This window comes from Pseudorasbora parva, chromosome 18, assembly GCF_024679245.1.
Source record: "Pseudorasbora parva isolate DD20220531a chromosome 18, ASM2467924v1, whole genome shotgun sequence".
In the NCBI taxonomy this organism is placed as follows: domain Eukaryota; kingdom Metazoa; phylum Chordata; class Actinopteri; order Cypriniformes; family Gobionidae; genus Pseudorasbora; species Pseudorasbora parva.
This window is the reverse complement of record NC_090189.1, coordinates 4,240,285-4,259,274: the sequence shown is the minus strand read 5'-3', so window position 1 is coordinate 4,259,274 and position 18,990 is coordinate 4,240,285. Positions and strand designations below refer to the sequence as shown.

Below are 18,990 nucleotides of genomic sequence, written 5' to 3'. Positions count from 1 at the left end.
TCTCTGTCTTTGCACACCAGAAGCGTGTCTGACGCGGCTCTGCTGCTGCTGCTATTAATATACAGGGAAGCCCTATACTTCATGTTAAATATAAATATATTGCCTATTGATACAGCAAAGACAACGTCCGCAGTAGACTATTGGCCATACATATCTATGGTATTGACGGCAAAATAGGCTACAGAATATTTCGTTCTGTATTGACAGGTTTAATATTTCAAAATCGATAATTATGTTGTTTTTTATTATTGCAATTAGACCTATATCTGCATTTATGTTAACCTACAGCCTTTCAAACATGAAAATGTAATTTGTTAATATGTATTCGTGTCAAAGCGGCATATAAACATCTTTTCCTATTCTATTTTGCCTGGAAACGCTTCCAACACCCTCGCGTGTCGCGTGAAAAATAGGCGTCTCTTCTATAATTGATTCTATATGGTTGTTTTCCGCACGGCTCGGACCACGCGTGTCACGCAGGCAGTATGCAAGTTCTAAACAGTTAACATAGGAGCCGAAATAAAAACGGACACGCCACGCAGCTGAGACGCTCACGACACGCTTGCAGTGTGTCCCCGGCCTTACTTTTCTCACTCTAGTAAAAGAGTTTGTACGCATGGGTCAGAGTTTGCGTGCAGGTGCGCACATTCCCCAGTTAAGTTTGTTTTTATAAATCACAACTTGTGCATCAGAAGTAGCGCACGCCTCTTTCTGGGCCTGTTTTCTGCATACGCAATGGTTATAAATGAGACCCTTGGTGTGGCTTTGATTTTCACGAAATAGACAGTGTTGTGGTTAAAACATTGTTACTTAATATCAACTTGTCTTTTGGACTCTGTTTGTGTCTATGGCGAGTCGCGCAGGTACTTTGCTAATCTCCAGCGGGAATATAAATTATTTAAAACACTTATTTGATGTGTAGCATAGTGAGTCAGGATAAGACAAAAACACGGTTTGGAAAAAATCTTCATGATATACTCGCTCATTATATACATTTAGTAATTTTTTAAACAGCATGTGTGATAAAGATTAAACTCAAGAACTCAAGCACTCTTTTGAATGTATTATTATGATGCATGCTGGTTAGAAATTTTGTCCGACTTGAGACAGCGCCGACTGCACGTGACTGTGATGTATATCAACAAAGTACCGCGAGAGCGATTCGAGAGCAGCTGGTGATGCAGCCGGTGCTGCAAACGGAGACGTGAAGTCGGACACTTTCTGCTTCCCGCGGTGACGCTTGCACTGAGTTTGCAAACTTTATCACAGCTGAAGTTAAATAAATGCAATATTTCTCAAATACACCGATGTTTCAAATGATATTTTCATCCAATACTTTATGTACTGTTTAATAAAGCGTCTATTTGGACAAGATTAATGTTCAACATATAAACATACACTATCAATGAAGTGTTGTCAACGGTTTTTATCAGTTTTAGTTTGATAAACATGATGATATAACATCGCGGCTACATGAAAAGAGGTTTTACTGTTATAAATAAATGATTTGTGAGCATTAGCATAAGGTAAGGTTTTAGAATAAACACGAAACGCACGTGTTCGCTGTCATACGGTGAATCGGCCAATCGTGGATCAGCTGTGTCGTCATCAGAGCTCTTGTATCCCGCAGTCCCCCTTGAGAATCTGCAGCGGCTGCATCAGCGGCTGCTCTCGAATCGCTCTCGCGGTACTTTGTTGACATACGTCACAGTCACGTGCCGTCGGCGCTGTCTCAAGTCGGACAACATTTCTAACCGGCATGCACTGCTTCAAGTCAGCCGCCGATCGGTCTGCGCATCGCTAGGTGAAGTCGAACAAGCCTTTTGGCGGCTGCAAGAGCCCTGATTACGACACATTGGCGAGATTCACCGCATGGATCACGTGTGTTTCGTGTTTATTCTAAAACCTTATGTTATGCTAATGCTCATAAATCATTAAAGGGGGGGTGAAATGCTGTTTCATGCATACTGAGCTTTTTACACCTTTAAAGACTTGGATTCCCATCCTAAACATAGACAAAGTTTCAAAAACTAATGTTGGACGTTTGATGGAGTATTTCTGTGTTAAAAATACTCCTTCCGGTTTCTCACAAGTTTCGGCGAGTTTTTTTCGAGTATGGGTCTACTTGACGTTAAATAGATCGGAAGGTCCTTGTATGGGCCGTATGGGCTCTTCTCCCGGTAGGGTGCGCGCGCACGTAACTAGAGGGAGAGAGAGGAAATGCACGCCGTAAACAGTCTCTCAGGTGCAGATCCAGTCGTCCGTAAACACTTATGACGCGCGGCGCTCCACTTTATTCCTATGGGTGACGTCGAGCGACTTCAACGCTTCAGCACAGCATTCTGGGAAGGCAGCGCTGCATTTGAACCGATTTGAACGCAGAAATGACGGGAAGCTTCACAACATCGCTTCAGTCGCGTCTCAAAGTGGATCTCTACAGTCACTGCTGTCACAGGACTTCACCAAATCATACCAAAGAAGCGTGTTTTTGACGGAGCGGTCCCAGCGATAAAGGTTCGGTCCTGCTTTGGAAGCAGCCGGTGAGTAAATCAACTTCAAATGTCTCTGCTATTGGCTCGTCGCATGAGTAAACATCAGTAAACGATACGATCGCGTGCTTCGTCATTCAAATGCGCTAACGGTTACTCCATTGTTGTTCTGTATAACGTTACACTATTCTGACTCTGACGTGCAAAACCGTTTTGCTTGCTACCTCTAAGGTCTAACATTAGTCACATACAATAGTCCATAAACCAAATCATGTCCTCATAAACTGCGCGTAAAGACACACAAAGGCCCCTAAATACAGTACATACCACAGAGACGGACATCCTGATGTTGCCGTTTCTCCTGTTCAATTTATTTCAGCCTCAGATTTGATTGTGGATCATTATCTGTATTAGCTGAGATAGCGATGGGTTTCTCCACGCTTGAGGACGTCACCGCTTTGTGCACATTCGTCATTCTTTAGCTCCGCCCACTCGATACGCCTCCAGGTGCTCGGTTTTTTCCGGAAAGACTCGGTACAGCCCATATTTCTTTTATAAATATGATAAAACTAAAGACTTTTCGGAGATATGAAGGATGCAATACTACTCTATAGGTACTCAAGATTGACATGAGATTGACTGAAACTGAGTGTTTCACCCCCCCCCCCTTAATTTACAACAGTAAAACGTCTTTTCATGTAGTCGTGATGTTATATTGTTATGTTTATCAAACTAAAACTGATAAAAACCGTTGACAACACTTCATTGATACTTTGTTGAACTTTAATCTTGTCCAAATAGACGCTTTATTAAGCAGTACATAAAGTATTGAATGAAAATGTCATTTGAAACATCTGTGTATTTGAGAAATATTGCATTTATTTAACTTCAGCTGTGATAAAGTTTGCAAACACAGCGCAAGAGTCACCGCGGGAAGCAGAAAGTGTCCGACTTCACGTCTCCTTTTGCAGCTCCTCCCCGCCTGCACTCGGCTACTCTCGCCGATCGCATGCATCCAGCCGCAGCCGATGTCGAATACACCTGAAGTTAAATCTGCTCCGCCCAGTTTGGCGCCGTTGTCCGAGCGTCGTCTGACGCTGACCAATCAGAAGCTTCTTTACCTCAACGAGTCCAGAGCGCCGCGAATGACGGAAACAAACGTTCGCAGAAAGAAACTGAGGACACAATCCTATCCCACTAACGAAGGAAAAACTCCCTGTCGGTTCCCGAGGCGCTGTGCATTTCAGCCGCACATTTAGACCCACAACACGCGTGAGTTTGTTTTCTATTTGACTTTCTCTCTGGATTATTCTCCCGTCGGGCGGACCCAACGTTACAACGTGCGAGCTAATGGCGTTAACGCTCGCTTTCTGCGGGACGAACTCGTTTGCCGAATAACGTTAAACATTACTTGAGATTTAGAGGTCACTTGATCGGTTTCTGCCACAATCGATACTGGGAATCTGGGATGTGTGTTTTCGTGCTGGTAACCGATTGGGTTCTGTCAGAGAAAGAAAGACTGCAGCGTCTGCTGGTTTCTACTATAATATGGGCATTATTTATTACAGATCTTTATTATTGCTTTTCTAAAACCGTTGCAATATCAATGATACATAAGGCCAATAAATAGTTTGGTTACTTTTGGTAATGAGCAAAACAATTTTTCTGCCAGTTAACATGGTTAATATTTATTAACTGTTTAACAAAGATGTGTTAATCAGTTAATATTGTTTGTTATTATGCTGTTATCCGACTATTACCTGTAATGCAGTGTGTAATATAACTTTACCTGTTTGTGCCTATGGGATCAACCGGGTTCAGTGTTGCCAGATTGGGTTGGAGAATCAGCAAATATGACCCAAATCTCCAAATTAACCAATGACTTTACTCCTCTGAAAAACACATGCGTTATTTTGCATAAGTTCATAAAAATGGCCTAGTGACCCCCATGGTTATGACAGTATTACTTGATCAATTTACACTAAACAGCTATCTCTGATGTAATGTTTTTTTTATTTAAATTAACTGCTATAATGTTCTGCACCTGAAATGAGCATGGCGTGTGGTTCGTCCAGTACTAATATTCAGTGTAATGTTTTGCTCAATGTTATGATAGAGCGACCAGCTTAGTAGAGAACAAGTAACCAATAAGTAGACTAACATACCTGTATATTTCACTTTCTTTTTTTATATTTCCTCTTTTTTCTTTTTACGATACTGAGCCCCTGATGGCTTTGACCTCTTCATGATGATAAAACTAAAGCAGTGATGACGGCGTTCCCTGCCGCCCTCTACATGATCTCATTTCATTACAGCAGCGCCACTATCACCATGGCGACTTCACTCCAATAATCGCAACTAATCATAATGCCTCGAAATAGCAAAAGTACGAAATATTAATAATAAATATATATGAAATAACTAAAAAATCTTGTTGGGGCGGAGGCTCACTGGCGCCCCCCAGCTGTTGGCGCCCTTGGCGACCGCCTAGTTTGCCTATGCCTAGAAACGGCACTGACTAGATGCGTTATCAGTCTTTAATTTAATGTGAATCGGTAGGCTACTCAATAGGACCAACGTAATTCGGTTGGTGCCCTTAAAAATACGGTGCCAACCCTAGTAAACAGTAACATTTAACTTCTTACCCACATCATGAATGACTGCCTAAAGCCTTGTTTATACTTTCGCCTGGCACCGCAGTGCAAGGCTCCGCTGACTGCGTGTGCATCTCCCCAATTGGACGAGGCATTAACTTGACGCTACTGTTTTAGACTGAAAACCAGATCATCGACTGATTTAGACGTGCAAACTGGTTGCCTGTGCGATTTACTAATATTTGTCTACTCAGGCAGATTCGGCTCAAAGTCGTGCATCTTTGGATGCAGAGGCGCGCGTTAGGGCTGTGCAATATATCATTATTATCGAAATATTGCAAATGTACATATCGCAATATGCATATCACAACGGCACGCAATATCTGAATGATTTTAATAGGTTACTTCAACATTGTGAAAAGTGTACGTTTTAGGTCTACGCATGTAGAATAGACCGGGCACATGACTGTTACTTATGTGACTTGCTTGATGTTATAAAGAGTTATTAAACGCAGTTACTTGTGAAAAACAACTCCTTGCAGTCTCATGCTGTCTGACACACACACACACACACACACACACACACACACACACACACACACACACCGAAACGTGCACACAGGCCGCATCTCTGAAAGTGTGATCTCTTCAGTTCTGTTTAGTTTCTTGTTACACACTCAAAACTGTCAACACACACAGTTCTGTCAAAATGTCTTGATGAGTATTCATGTAAACACACAGTTGGTTATACTTTAAGTTTTCTTCTTCTTCTGACTCCAGTTCAGGAGTCTTTGTTTGTCTGGATTTTCTTGATGTTCAGTTTGTAGGTTGATATAACTATATTACCAAGTCAAGCAAAGAGTTAATGGTATTTAAATATTTGCATTATATTTTTTGATTGTTTACACTGATGTTAAAATAGGGCTGGGCGATAAAACGATAACTATCACGATGTAATTTTCCTCGATAAAACGATAAGAACAGTTCGATAAATTCTCGATATAATGCTTACGCGTTATGCGTAATGCTGCGCATGCGTATTGCAGACCGGGCTCCTGGCTGCTGCACGCGCTGTTGTTTACAGTCTGTGGCTGACAGGCTTGGAGGATCGGAATGAAACGGAGAGATAAAAATGAGCAATAGTGAAGAAAAGTCAGCGCTCACAACCAGCTCGGAGGACACAGATATCGTTGACAAGTTAGTTCGCTCAACTTCAGTGGTTTGGAGATATTTTAGCGATCCCATCCGACATAAAACAGAGCGACGTGCATGGGCTGCTTATCATAGGTTCACCCTGCGGAATTTATTATCGTGCTTCTTCGAAGTTCTTCCATATAACATTAAGCCCAACACAGCAGTAAATCTATAAACTATAATCACGCACAGCAGGCTTATTACCTTGTTAGTTGTAGTGGGTGACTTGCAAGCTAACGCTACCAAACTATAATCACTAAAACATCAGACTTGTACATCACTATCATAATTGTTTGTCTTTGGTGATGTATTAATGACTCAGCATCGCCTGTATCAAAAGAGAAATAATATCATCCGATGTTTAAAATGAATAAAATAGACTAGCTCTGGAGATCTGCAAATACTGAACTTTGCTCTCTCTCCCTCATCTCCCGACCGGCCCACTGTAGGTGAGGTGTGTGTTTGTCGGCGTCGGTGAGATGGGCGTGTGTGTGTGTGAGTGAGAGAGAGAGAGCGATGCACAGTGGACCAATCCACTGTGATGCAAGAGAGGGCAAGAAGTCCTCGCTGCAGCCTGTAGCACGATGACGTACTGGATCAGATCCAACGCGTACTGGACGTCATATACGCATGCGCAGAAGAGTTTTGGGGACATTGAACGCACAAGAGTTTTGCTGGATAAATACTCAAACCGCTCGCGCAAAAATAACGATTAATAACATGCACACGCCATCAGGACACACGTTTTGCATTTTTCCATGAATGTGTAGGCTGGTATTTTAAAGTTCTTTACAGATCGTGTTGCATCGAGGATTAAAATTACAGAGACAATTACTTGACTCATTTTTCCTTCCACTCAACAGCAAGTACGATCAGAATATATAAAAATTAACTGTTTTTGCATGCATGTACAGCGAAACTAGGATAATTTAAGCATCACATTTATGAAAAGATGATTTATTAATCAATAATTTCTTAATACTAGTGTTGTCACGATACCAAAATTATGACTTCGATACGATACCATTCTTAAATATCGATATATCGATACTAAATCGATACCACAGTAAAAAAAAAAAAGATAAGATGCTTAATATGACAACAGAACTTGTTATTTTTTTACTAAAAATTCATGTGGCCAGCATGTTCCTTAGGGTTGGGCATCGTTTTGATTTGAACAATTATTGATCAATTGATCAATTACTATTTATAGCCTATTATCTCACAAATTTTTGCTATCTCACTGTATTTTTACAACGGGGTAATTGTGTTGCAATAGCTTACACACAGCACAAGAAAGCTTGATTTTGAATGGTAAATTGAATTTAAAAAGACGAGTAAACAGTAATAAAATAAGAACAAATAAACAGATATAGAAAAGCAGCATATAGACTGCTTTATTTTTTCAGGTAGGTCTAACATTCAGATAAGAAACTGAATAAAAAAATGCATAGTAATTACATTTAAAACAACATTGGATAATGTTTTTTGTAAAAAATTAAATAGCGTACAGATGAAACTATTAAAGTTACACAAGTTGATCAGTCAAGAGCAGTGTGATCGTTTGTCTTTTTGTAGTCTGAATAACAAATGACTGCGGTCCCTTTAAGACTAACGGACGCATGGATCCTGAACACTGCTCCTGTTACTGTTCTTCCTGAAGTGTTTGCGACTGTGTTTACGTTAATACTCTTCCAGATGTGCACTGATAATTCTTTGAGTGTATTTGACCAATAATAAGCTGGAAAAAGAAGCAAATGTTTGCACTTGTATCTTGTCAGAGGCGGCTTTATTACGGTAGGCCATGTGTGTGCGCTTCAGATGTGAGCATGAAATCTGCGGGGATTAGTAGAATTAATTTATGTGCAATCCCGCACGAAATTCAGACCGATCACACACTAACACTAACACACTGTCATCATGAGAAAAAAGTCCAGCAGAACGCACGTTCGCCGTGCTCAGAGGTTAACCGGGCTGAGTGAGAATATGCTGGTGTGTGTCAACTCGCTTTCGGTCGGAGAGGAGAGCGCAGCTGGTATCGATACTGTAAAAACTGAGAATCGTATAGTTTCAGATATTCCAGTATCGATACATATCGAAATATCGATATTTTTGACAACACTACTTAATAATCAGTACTACAACTACACAGTTTAGAACATCATCTATATACAATAATGATCATACATTATGACTAGCGCATACGCATTATAAATGAACTTGCCATAACGATCCACCATCCAGTACGTATTGGATCTGATCCAGCAACGTCATCACGCTACAGGCTGCAGCGAGGGGTGTCTCAGAGAGGGGGGACTCAAAATGTTTCTTAACTTAAAACGCTTTTCTTTTTTGCCTGTTTGCATTTTTAGTGTTTTACTACTTACACAATTCAATTAAGTGATGTTATTGATATACAGTGTAGAATAAAAATAAAATGCTTACCACAATTAATATTTGAATAAATAAACTTACCTCAGTTTTAATAAATTGTTCACCTGTTTGGGAAGTGTTTATCATGTTTTGACAATAAAGGATAGTTTAAAACCACAGTTAACTGTCTGTTTTCTACATATTTCACTCATGAGCAAAAATATGCCTTTAAATTTTAAAGAAATAAAAATGTTACATTTATCGTGTTATTTATCGATATCGACTGATATGGAAAATTATATCGTGATAATTTTTTTGGGCCATATCGCCCAGCCCTATGTTAAAATTATATTGTCAGATTTGTGACATAAATTTTGGCTAAAAACACTGCTGGCCGCTTTCAGAAGTTGTAGGGATGCTTTCTTTTCCTAGAAAGAATGTGAAACACTTAAATAATATAATTCTCAGTTTTTAAATAGTTTTTTTTTTAAATATAATTTAAATAGATTTTACACACATAGCAATATTGTATTGCATATCGAATATGACATTATTTAACAATATATTGCATATTGCATTTTTCTTCAATATAGCACAGCCTTAGTGCGTGCTGGGGGTTTTTAACGTCAGTTTTGCAACGCGCACCCCCCCCACCCCCCACCCCAAATATGAGCTGAGTGAATCAGAACACTGAGCTCCAATGCGCACAGGTGAAACGCTAGTGTTTATTCTGGCTGTGCATCTTTTAGTAGTAAAACGCTAAAAATGCAAACAGGCAAAAAAGAAAAGCGTTTTAAGTTAAGAAACATTTTGAGTCCCCCCTCTCTGAGACACCCCTCGCTGCAGCCTGTAGCACGATGACGTTGCTGGATCAGATCCAATACGTACTGGATGGTGGATCGTTATGGCAAGTTCATTTATAATGCGTATGCGCTAGTCATAATGTATGATCATTATTGTATATAGATGATGTTCTAAACTGTGTAGTTGTAGTACTGATTATTAAGTAGTGTTGTCAAAAATATCGATATTTCGATATGTATCGATACTGGAATATCTGAAACTATACGATTCTCAGTTTTTACAGTATCGATACCAGCTGCGCTCTCCTCTCCGACCGAAAGCGAGTTGACACACACCGGCATATTCTCACTCAGCCCGGTTAACCTCTGAGCACGGCGAAGGCGCGTTCTGCTGGACTTTTTTCTCATGATGACAGTGTGTTAGTGTTAGTGTGTGATCGGTCTGAATTTCGTGTGGGATTGCACATAAATTAATTCTACTAATCCCCGCAGATTTCGTGCTCACATCTGAAGCGCACACACACACATAGCCTACCGTAATAAAGCCGCCTCTGACAAGATACAAGTGCAAACATTTGCTTCTTTTTCCAGCTTATTATTGGTCAAATACACTCAAAGAATTATCAGTGCACATCTGGAAGAGTATTAACGTAAACACAGTCGCAAACAGTTCAGGAAGAACGAGTAACAGGAACAGTGTTCAGGATCCACGCGTCCGTTAGTCTTAAAGGGACCGCAGTCATTTGTTATTCAGACTACAAAAAGACAAACGATCAACTGCTCTTGACTGATCAACTTGAGTAACTTTAATAGTTTCATCTGTACGCTATTGAATTTTTTACAAAGAACATTATCCAATGTTGTTTTAAATGTAATTACTATGCATTTTTTTATTCAGTTTCTTATCTGAATGTTAGACCTACCTGAAAAAATAAAGCAGTCTATATGCTGCTTTTCTATATCTGTTTATTTGTTCTTATTTTATTACTGTTTACTCGTCTTTTTAAATTCAATTTACCATTCAAAATCAAGCTTTCTTGTGCTGTGTGTAAGCTATTGCAACACAATTACCCCGTTGTAAAAATACAGTGAATCAGAACACTGAGCTCCAATGCGCACAGGTGAAACGCTAGTGTTTCTTCTGGCTGTGCATCTTTTAATATCTGAGGTATCTGCCACTGCAACACATTTCTCCCTGAGACCAGTGTTTGGCGCTGCGCCTTTCCGTCTCACTGGTGAGATCTCTGATGAGATTATTGGAAGTTAGGATATTTTTGGTTTATAATGTTATACAGGGTTTTTCCTGCATAGAGAATTACAAGACGGCCGCCTCCGTCTGTCGACAAAACTCAGACAGGCAGACAATTGCTCAGATTCGGCATGTCGTGATAATTAAATAATATATTATGATTTGCTGGTACAAGGTCAGGACCAAGATATTATATTAGTATTATTTCCATCATTAAAGGTCTCGTTCTTCGCATGTTTTCGAAGCTTTTGATTATGTTTACAGTGTGCAATATAACATGAGTTCATGTTTTGCGTGTAAAAAAACACAGTATTTTTTATAAATAGACTTATCTGTACAGCGCTGTTTCCTCTGTCCTAAAAACGGCCTGATGATTTCCTTGTTCTATGAAGTCCCTCCTTCAGAAATGCGTAGCGAGTTCTGATTGGGCCAGCGCTTCCCGTGTTGTGATTGGAGAGCAGCTTAGCGCACTTTGCCCGGAAAGGTCCCGCCTCTTACCATAACGGGGAGATGCCAGCGCTGAATGCTCGCTCTTCTCCACGTGGGAGAGCAACAAGATCACGCCCCCTATTTTGCGTGTTCTTGTGGGCGGAGGGTTAGTCAACAAACGGTTCTAGTGACGTCATCACAGCAGGAAGTGCAGCGGTGTAGTCCAAACCGGCCGTTCGCTGTAGGCTTTGAAAGGGAACTTCTGTTAAATAAAATATCTCGCTTGGCCTTAAACTTTGAGCTTTATAATTTTACAGGTATTATTTATGCTCTAACAGCAACATTACACACTAACTAAAGTTTGAAAGATGGAATCGTGAAGAACGGGACCTTTAAATTAAAGTTGACGGAAACTCGTCTTCCCTCCGCTGCAGCTGTCAATCATCTCCGTTCAGCATTCAAACTGCAACACTGTCACATTCGGTTACGACAGTCAACAGGTAAAACTCTCCAAGATAATATATTCCCATTATAATACTTGTTCTGTAAATAAAGGGCTGTAAATTTGAATTTATAGCTAATACATAATGGTTTATTATGTTTCTGAACTATGTTGTACTCGCTATTGGGTGACAACACAAGGACTCATTAGCATCACACGCACAATAACTGGAATGTAAAACTGTGAAGAAACAAATGATCAGTAAACTGTTGGACAGATACATCATAGACTAGGATTTGAGCGCCCAACATCTCTCTGTGCAGTGACCTCTTCAATGTGCACTAGTGCTGCAACTCTTACTCTGTGTTGCTGTAAGCATATCATTCTGCATCATGGATGCACAGAAGGGCTTTGTGTCGCTCTGATTTGAAGCGTTTCATATGGTTTCGTGCACTGAGCGATTATTAGAAGCCTATCTTGTTCTCTCGTATCTATCATATCATTGCTGCCCCATTAAAAGCTGCACATTGTTTTCAGTATCCCCCAGAGTTAGATAAGTCCATACATACCATTCTCATCTCCGTACATCCCATAACTCAGTCTGACACACACCACTGCTAGCTTAACTTAGCACAAAGACGGGAGGTATATGGCTCCAGCTAGCCTATTGCTCTATAAGTGACTAAATAATGCCACCATTTTCCTATTTACATGTTGAGATATGTATAGTCACAGCGTGTACAAATAACAAGGTTACATGAAACACAGCCATCTTATAAGCATACACACCGTGGACTATATTCTCAGAAGGCGCAGCACTACTCTGTGAAATATCACATGCAACAAATCTGTCGCTGTCTAACATCTGCTGGAAAGTCAGGATAATGTGTTTGCCTGCACTCTCATGTCCCCAATTAACACAATCCTCAGTTGCCAGAGAGATGTAATTAAGCCCAAAGTTGTTCTGTCAGGTTGAGGTCAGGACTCCGTGGAGGCCAATGAAGTGCCTCCACACCAAACTCACTCATCCATGTCTTTATGGACTGACGCTTTGTGCACCGGTGCGCAGTCATGTTGGGACAGGAAGGTGCCATCCCCAAACTGTTCACACAAATTTGGGAGCATGAAATTGTCCAAAATGTCTTGGTATGCTGAATCATTAAGAGTTTCTTTCACTGTAACTAAGCCAAGCCCAACCCCTAAAAAAAACACACACACAACATAATCTCCCCTTCACCAAACTTTAAACTTGGCCCAATGCCGTCTCACGAAGACTGCATGAGCCGCGAGAGAAATCTGCACCACTAATAACAGCGGCAACGAGCACTAGATCGCCTTTTATTTAACAAACAAACAAAATGATACTCTTCTAGTTAACCAGAGAGGTTTTGTTTGTATTAGTTAGGTTCATCCGTGAAGCAAGATGTTTTAAAAAAGTGGTGGTGACATGTCCCACCCACAAATTACGCCTATGACGGACAGCCAGTTCAGAGTCGATCCTTTCTTTTGGGAGACAATGATTTTTTTTGTCATGCACTTTCAACATTGCAACTTTGCAGACTCAGTGTTTCCCACAGATTCGAAAGCAATTCTTATTTAAAGAAATCTAGTATTTGACCATGTCTAACATGTATTCAAATGTAAAACCTACAAATAAGTACGCAGTTATGTTCTGCAATACTTTAAGCAACTTGACTATTATTTTTTAAAGAGCCATACAGGCTCTTTGTGGGTAATGGCATTATAATTTAGAAATTATTATTTATATTTTTCCGGCCACAAAATGACTAATTGGCCTCTTTGCATTGGATTTCTCTATTTTAACCTATATCTCAGGGCTAAATACAAGAGCATAACATTACAATTCTGCATCTCTGTCACTCTCCATTTTAAAATGACACTGTAAATGAGGTTTATGTAATCAATGCTGTACTGTTTACCAAAAATTGCTGCAAATACCTGTATAGTGAAGCTGTTGTCTATTCCAGCGTTTCCTAACCTTTTTTCAGTCATGGCACCCTTTGAAATTTTTCAAAATTCTAGGGCACCCCCTCATATAAGTTACACTAGAGGTACTGTACAGATCGCTGATGGTTCGCTTTGTACCACGGTTTTAGGTTCACGTTTCGGTACAGTTCGGTATTTGCTATGTTCAGGGGAAAAAGGACTACTGTCAAATGAAAATAAGAACAAATAACTTAAATAGAAGCAGCAGCACAAATAAATACTATTGAGTAAAGATAAGAATGAAATAAACAAGGTTTTTCAGGTGGGTCTAACATTAGTTTTTAGGTAGAGAAATGGTATAAAGTAATCAAATGTAAAATAACAGCATATTTAACTGTTAAAATTAAAAAATTAATCCTTATTAAACTTACAAAAGGTATTCAATCAGGAGCAGTAAGTAATGTCTTTATCTGTTGTTTGACATTAAACAGACAGCAGTAAAGGCTACTGCCCCTTTAAAACCCAAGGGTAGTCGTCGTATTTTCTGTATAAAGTTAACTTAAAGGTGCACTATGTATTATTTTTGCAGTAAAATATCCAAAAACCACTAGGCCGGTGTTATATATTTTGTTCAGTTGTGTACCTACAATATCCCAGATGTTTCCAACTATTTGTAATTTGTGAGAAAATTGCTTTTTTAACTAAGGACCGGGACGTTTCAGTATTGCATTTGAGGGAGTCGCCTGTCAATCGCGTTATATCTGCGCTACCCTCGGTTTCGGCTTTTATTTGGCAGGAGCGCTTTACTCTTAGCAGTGTGAACAAGTGAACGCACGGAGTAACGTCATAACATTGTTTTAAACACACTTAAATGTATCTAATATGATAAACAGAGCGGCATTACCTCAAAATCATAACCGGACGAGCGGATCTGTGCACGGCGACTGTGTCCCGTCCCGTCATAATAAAAGTCCCGGTATTTGCAAGGCGGGAATTTGTTTAACAATCGCTCCAGCAGCTGTGATCAGGTCCACAACACTCGGTCTTGCTCTGCTTTAGACTACAGTAATGTTAATAACCGCATGCATGAACTTGATTTCTGCCCGAGTCCTATTTTCCACCGGCTGTGATGAGAATCTCAAGATGCTGCGCTCCCACTTTGCGTCATCAAACTGAAAGTGGACGGAAAGTTGCATAGTGCACCTTTAAGGTATATACAGAGTAGGCTATGACATTTTGACATACTTTTTTGTATGAGTTTGTATGTTCAAGCACAAGATTTGAAAGATAACTCAATATTTGCGTGCGGTGAGACGGGTGTGCGCTTTGGGACGAGTGCACAGAGACAGATCTTCTCATTCGCGTCCTCTGGCTACACAGGGGTGATGACGGTGAAAATGACTGGTCCTATTCGGATGTACGGCAGCACTCGCATGCATTGAACAAAGTTTACAAAGAGTTTTGCCCACGTTTTTCTTTTATAATCGCTGTTGTTGTAGTGTATAACTGAGGCGTCAGCACATCGACAGAAACATACATAAAACATTATTTTCAAGTTACAACCCATATTAAAGATGCGTCATCAAATGTGAGATGAACCGTGGTGTAAGTGCGTCCCGGCACCTTTTACACGGGATCCCGGTTGGGAAACACTGGTCTGTATTGTTTGACACCGCGCTGGTTTGTTTAGAACTGTTGAGAGCGCCGTGACCGCGCGCTGCCGCGTGATGAAGGCGTGTCGCAACTCTGTTATTCAACTGCTCTGGTTCTAAAAGCTATGTCACACTAAATGCGCCAAAATGCAATAAAAGATTTACGGTCGAATGCAACGCACCGAATGTGTGTGTGTGTGTGAGTGAGTGAGTGAGTGAGTGAGTAAGAGACGCGCAAAAGGCCGGAGAAAGAACTAAGGAAATGCAGCTGAACGAATATGCGCGCGTCTTTTAAATAACGTAAAAATTAATGAATGATGAATCAATATGTGGCGGCTGGCGTTGATTCTGTGGCGGTCCGCCACAAATTAGTCTACGTGTGGGAAACACTGAGACTATTTACATTAACAGACAGCTATATTCCACTCTGCATGAAAGATGATATTTGAAAAAGCTTTAAATGTTGGGAATTATTCCCACAGGAGAAGCAGCATCAAGCAGGAGGAATTACTCCAGGGGAATCTACTGACATACTATTGTAAAGCTTGAGGTAAACAGGTTGGTGTTTTCCTTCATTCTCTTAAATGACTGACCAGCAACATTACGATAAAAACTGACATAAAACAATGAATGGATATAGTATACCTGTGTGGTGTGACAGGCAGCGGGGCGAGGGACCGCGAGAGCGGGCCAGTGATTAATTTTGACGAGTGCCAGCTGCGTGGCACACCGGTCTCGTCTCGCTGCCATGTGACGGGAGCATAAAAGGAGGAGCAAGGGCTGCGGAAGACGAGAGAGGACCAGGCCTGGAGTTTATGTTTAGTTTTGTTTTACGTGTGTTTGTGTTAGTGGGCAGTCGTCCGTGAGGGGCTGCCCACGTTTTATTTTGTGTATTTGAGGGCAGTCGCCCGTGAGGGGCTGCCCGCGGTTTTACTTTCGTTTTGTTTATTTATGTTGAATTAAAGTTTGGAAACGTTCGCCGGTTCCCGCCTCCTTCCTTCCCATCTACGAACAGTATTACAGTGGTGCCAAAACCCGGGGGGAAGGAGGGACATGCTGTCGAGGAGCCCTCGCTGCTGAGGGGGATCGCGGTGCTGAGGAGGTCGGGCAGCGCGGATGAATGAGGACCGCGAGGGCTGCCCGAGGCGATGGTGCTGGAGCGAGGAAGGTGGGACAGAGACCTCGCTGCCGTGCCCCTGGGTCGAGGTGGGGTGGCTGCCGTCCGAGAGGGAACGCCTTGCCGTGAGCCGGAGCCTGCTGCCATCCGCCTGAGAGGGGAGGAGCAGGGAGCGCGGGGCTCGCTGCCGGGTCCCTCAGAAGGAGGAGTCACCGCCGGCCGCCAGGGGGCGGAGGAGGATCGAGCTGCCCACCAGGCGTCCAGTGCTATCGCACAGCACCGCGAGGAAGAGCATCTCGGCGGGCGGAGGGCCGAACGGCAGTGTGTCTGGGAACCGGACCAGAATTTTTTTTTCTCTTTCTTTCTTTTTTCCCTCTCTCCCCTCTCTCGTCCGCGGGCTCCTCGTGCTCCCGTCTACATTTCTCTCGCCTCTCTGTCCTTACCCCCAGGTGCCGCGGCCGCCGTGATCGGCCCCCCCGGGAGAGGGGAGGGAGTAGAGCGCAATCTTGGGAGTGCCCCCCGGCCTGCGAGGGGCGATGGGGGTATGTGGTGTGACAGGCAGCAGGGCGAGGGACCGCGAGAGCGGGCCGATGATTAATGTTGACGAGTGCCAGCTGCGTGGCACACCGGTTTCGTCTTGTGGCCATGTGACGGGAGCATAAAAGGAGGAGCAAGGGCTGTGGAAGACGAGAGAGGACCAGGCCTGGAGTTTATGTTTAGTTTTGTTTTACGTGTGTTTGTGTTAGTGGGCAGTCGTCCGTGAGGGGCTGCCCACGTTTTATTTTGTGTATTTATGTTGAATTAAAGTTTGGAAACGTTCGCCGGTTCCCGCCTCCTTCCTTCCCATCTACGAATAGTATTACAAACAGAAATACTAGATACTAGTAGACTTGTGTTGTAAACTAGATTTGTACTAGAACCAGATTTTGTTTTGTTTCTAATTTGTACTACTTTAATACTTTGATTCTAGATGATGGACGTGAAAGAGGACAAACGGTATTGGCTTCGAAAACCTCATCAATTCACAAATGAAGATAGAAACATCAGTTCCCAAACTGAAAAGAATTCTACACCAAAACAATCCAGAAAACCTGGAGTCAAAAGATCTCCTACCTGCTCTGAGTGTGGAAAGAGTTTTACACATAAAACACAACTTAAAAGACACATGAGGAGTCACACTGAAGAAAAACCTCATACATGCACTCAGTGTGGAAGGAGTTTCATAAATGCATCAGAACTTAAGAGACACATGAGAATTCACACTGGAGAAAAACCTTATACATGCTCTCAGTGTGGAAGGAGTTTCATAAATGCATCAGAACTTAAGAGACACATGAGAATTCACACTGGAGAAAAACCTTATACATGCTCTCAGTGTGGAACAAGTTTCACTTACAAAGGACACTTGAAAAGGCACCTACAGATTCACACTGGAGAGAAGCCTCATACATGCACTCAGTGTGGAAAGCATTTCAGTCTCAAAGGAGTCTTAGATGAGCACATGAGAATTCACACTGGAGAGAAACCGTTCACATGCTCTCAGTGTGGAAAGAGTTTTAGTCAGAAAAAGGTTCTCAACAATCATCTGCGCCGTCACGCTGGAGTGAGATCATTCAGCTGTGATCAGTGTGATAAAACATTTCTTTTGGCATCAGGCTTAAGTAGACACCTTGTAGTTCATGCTACTGTGAAGCCTCACTTTTGTTCTGTTTGTGGAAAGAGTTTTTCACATCTGGGCGCTTTACAACTGCATGACCGTACTCATACTGGTGTAAGACCTTATATGTGCTTTGACTGTGGGAAGACCTTCACTAGATCAAACGAATTGAAATCACACCAGAGAATTCACACTGGAGAGAAACCATACAAGTGCTCACACTGTGGAAAGAGTTTCTCTCTGGCCGGACACATGAAAATACATGAGAGAGTTCATACTGGAGAGAAGCCGTACCAGTGCTCTTCATGTGGGAAGAGTTTCACTTCATCTGACAAATTAAAACAACACCAGAAAATTCACACTGGAGAGAAACCATACAAGTGCTCACACTGTGGAAAGAGTTTCTCTCAGTCAGGAACACTGAAAGCTCATGAGAGAGTTCATACTGGAGAGAAGCCGTACCAGTGCTCTTCATGTGAGAAGAGTTTCTCTGTTTTATCAACCCTAAAAGATCATGAGAGACTTCACACTGGAGAGAAGCTGCACCAGTGCTCTTCGTGTGGAAAGAGTTTCGCTCAATCATCATCCTTGAGAGAACATAAGAGAGTTCACACTGGAGAGAAACCGTACAAGTGCTCACATTGTGGAAATAGTTTCTCTCAGTCAGGAACTCTGAAAGCTCATGAGAAAATTCATTCTGGAGAGAAGCCGCACCAGTGCTCTTCATGTGGGAAACGTTTCAGCCGATTATTTAGTCTACAGGTTCATAAGAAAAAACAATGTTGTCTAGATGAGCAAAAGCAAATGAAAAGTGAGCAAAAAAGAAAGTCTTGTTTTCAGATGCATCTGAGAACAAGACTTTCTTGAATTGAAATCACTGCGAGACTCTGAATGTTCCTGAGTTGTTCTGTGCTGGTAGAAGCTTAAAGGATCAGTTCTCTTCTAAATTAAAATTTCCTTTTTACTTGCTTCCATCTCATCCAAGATGTTGATGTCTTTCTTCAGTTGAAAAGTGAGTGTTTTTTTTTAAAGAAAACATTCCAG

General features: G+C 41.6%; 1 protein-coding gene across 1 annotated transcript in view; it reads left to right on the top strand.

Moving 5' to 3' along the window:
• LOC137046471 (zinc finger protein 850-like) overlaps positions 1-18,925 on the top strand; it is a 41,339-nt gene extending 22,414 nt beyond the window's left edge. The window contains exon 4 of the mRNA XM_067423712.1: positions 17,394-18,925. Coding sequence (XP_067279813.1) covers positions 17,394-18,813 — 1,420 coding nt within the window. The 3' untranslated portion in view covers positions 18,814-18,925. The remainder of the gene's footprint in view (positions 1-17,393) is intronic.
• The last annotated feature ends 65 nt before the right edge of the window (positions 18,926-18,990 follow it).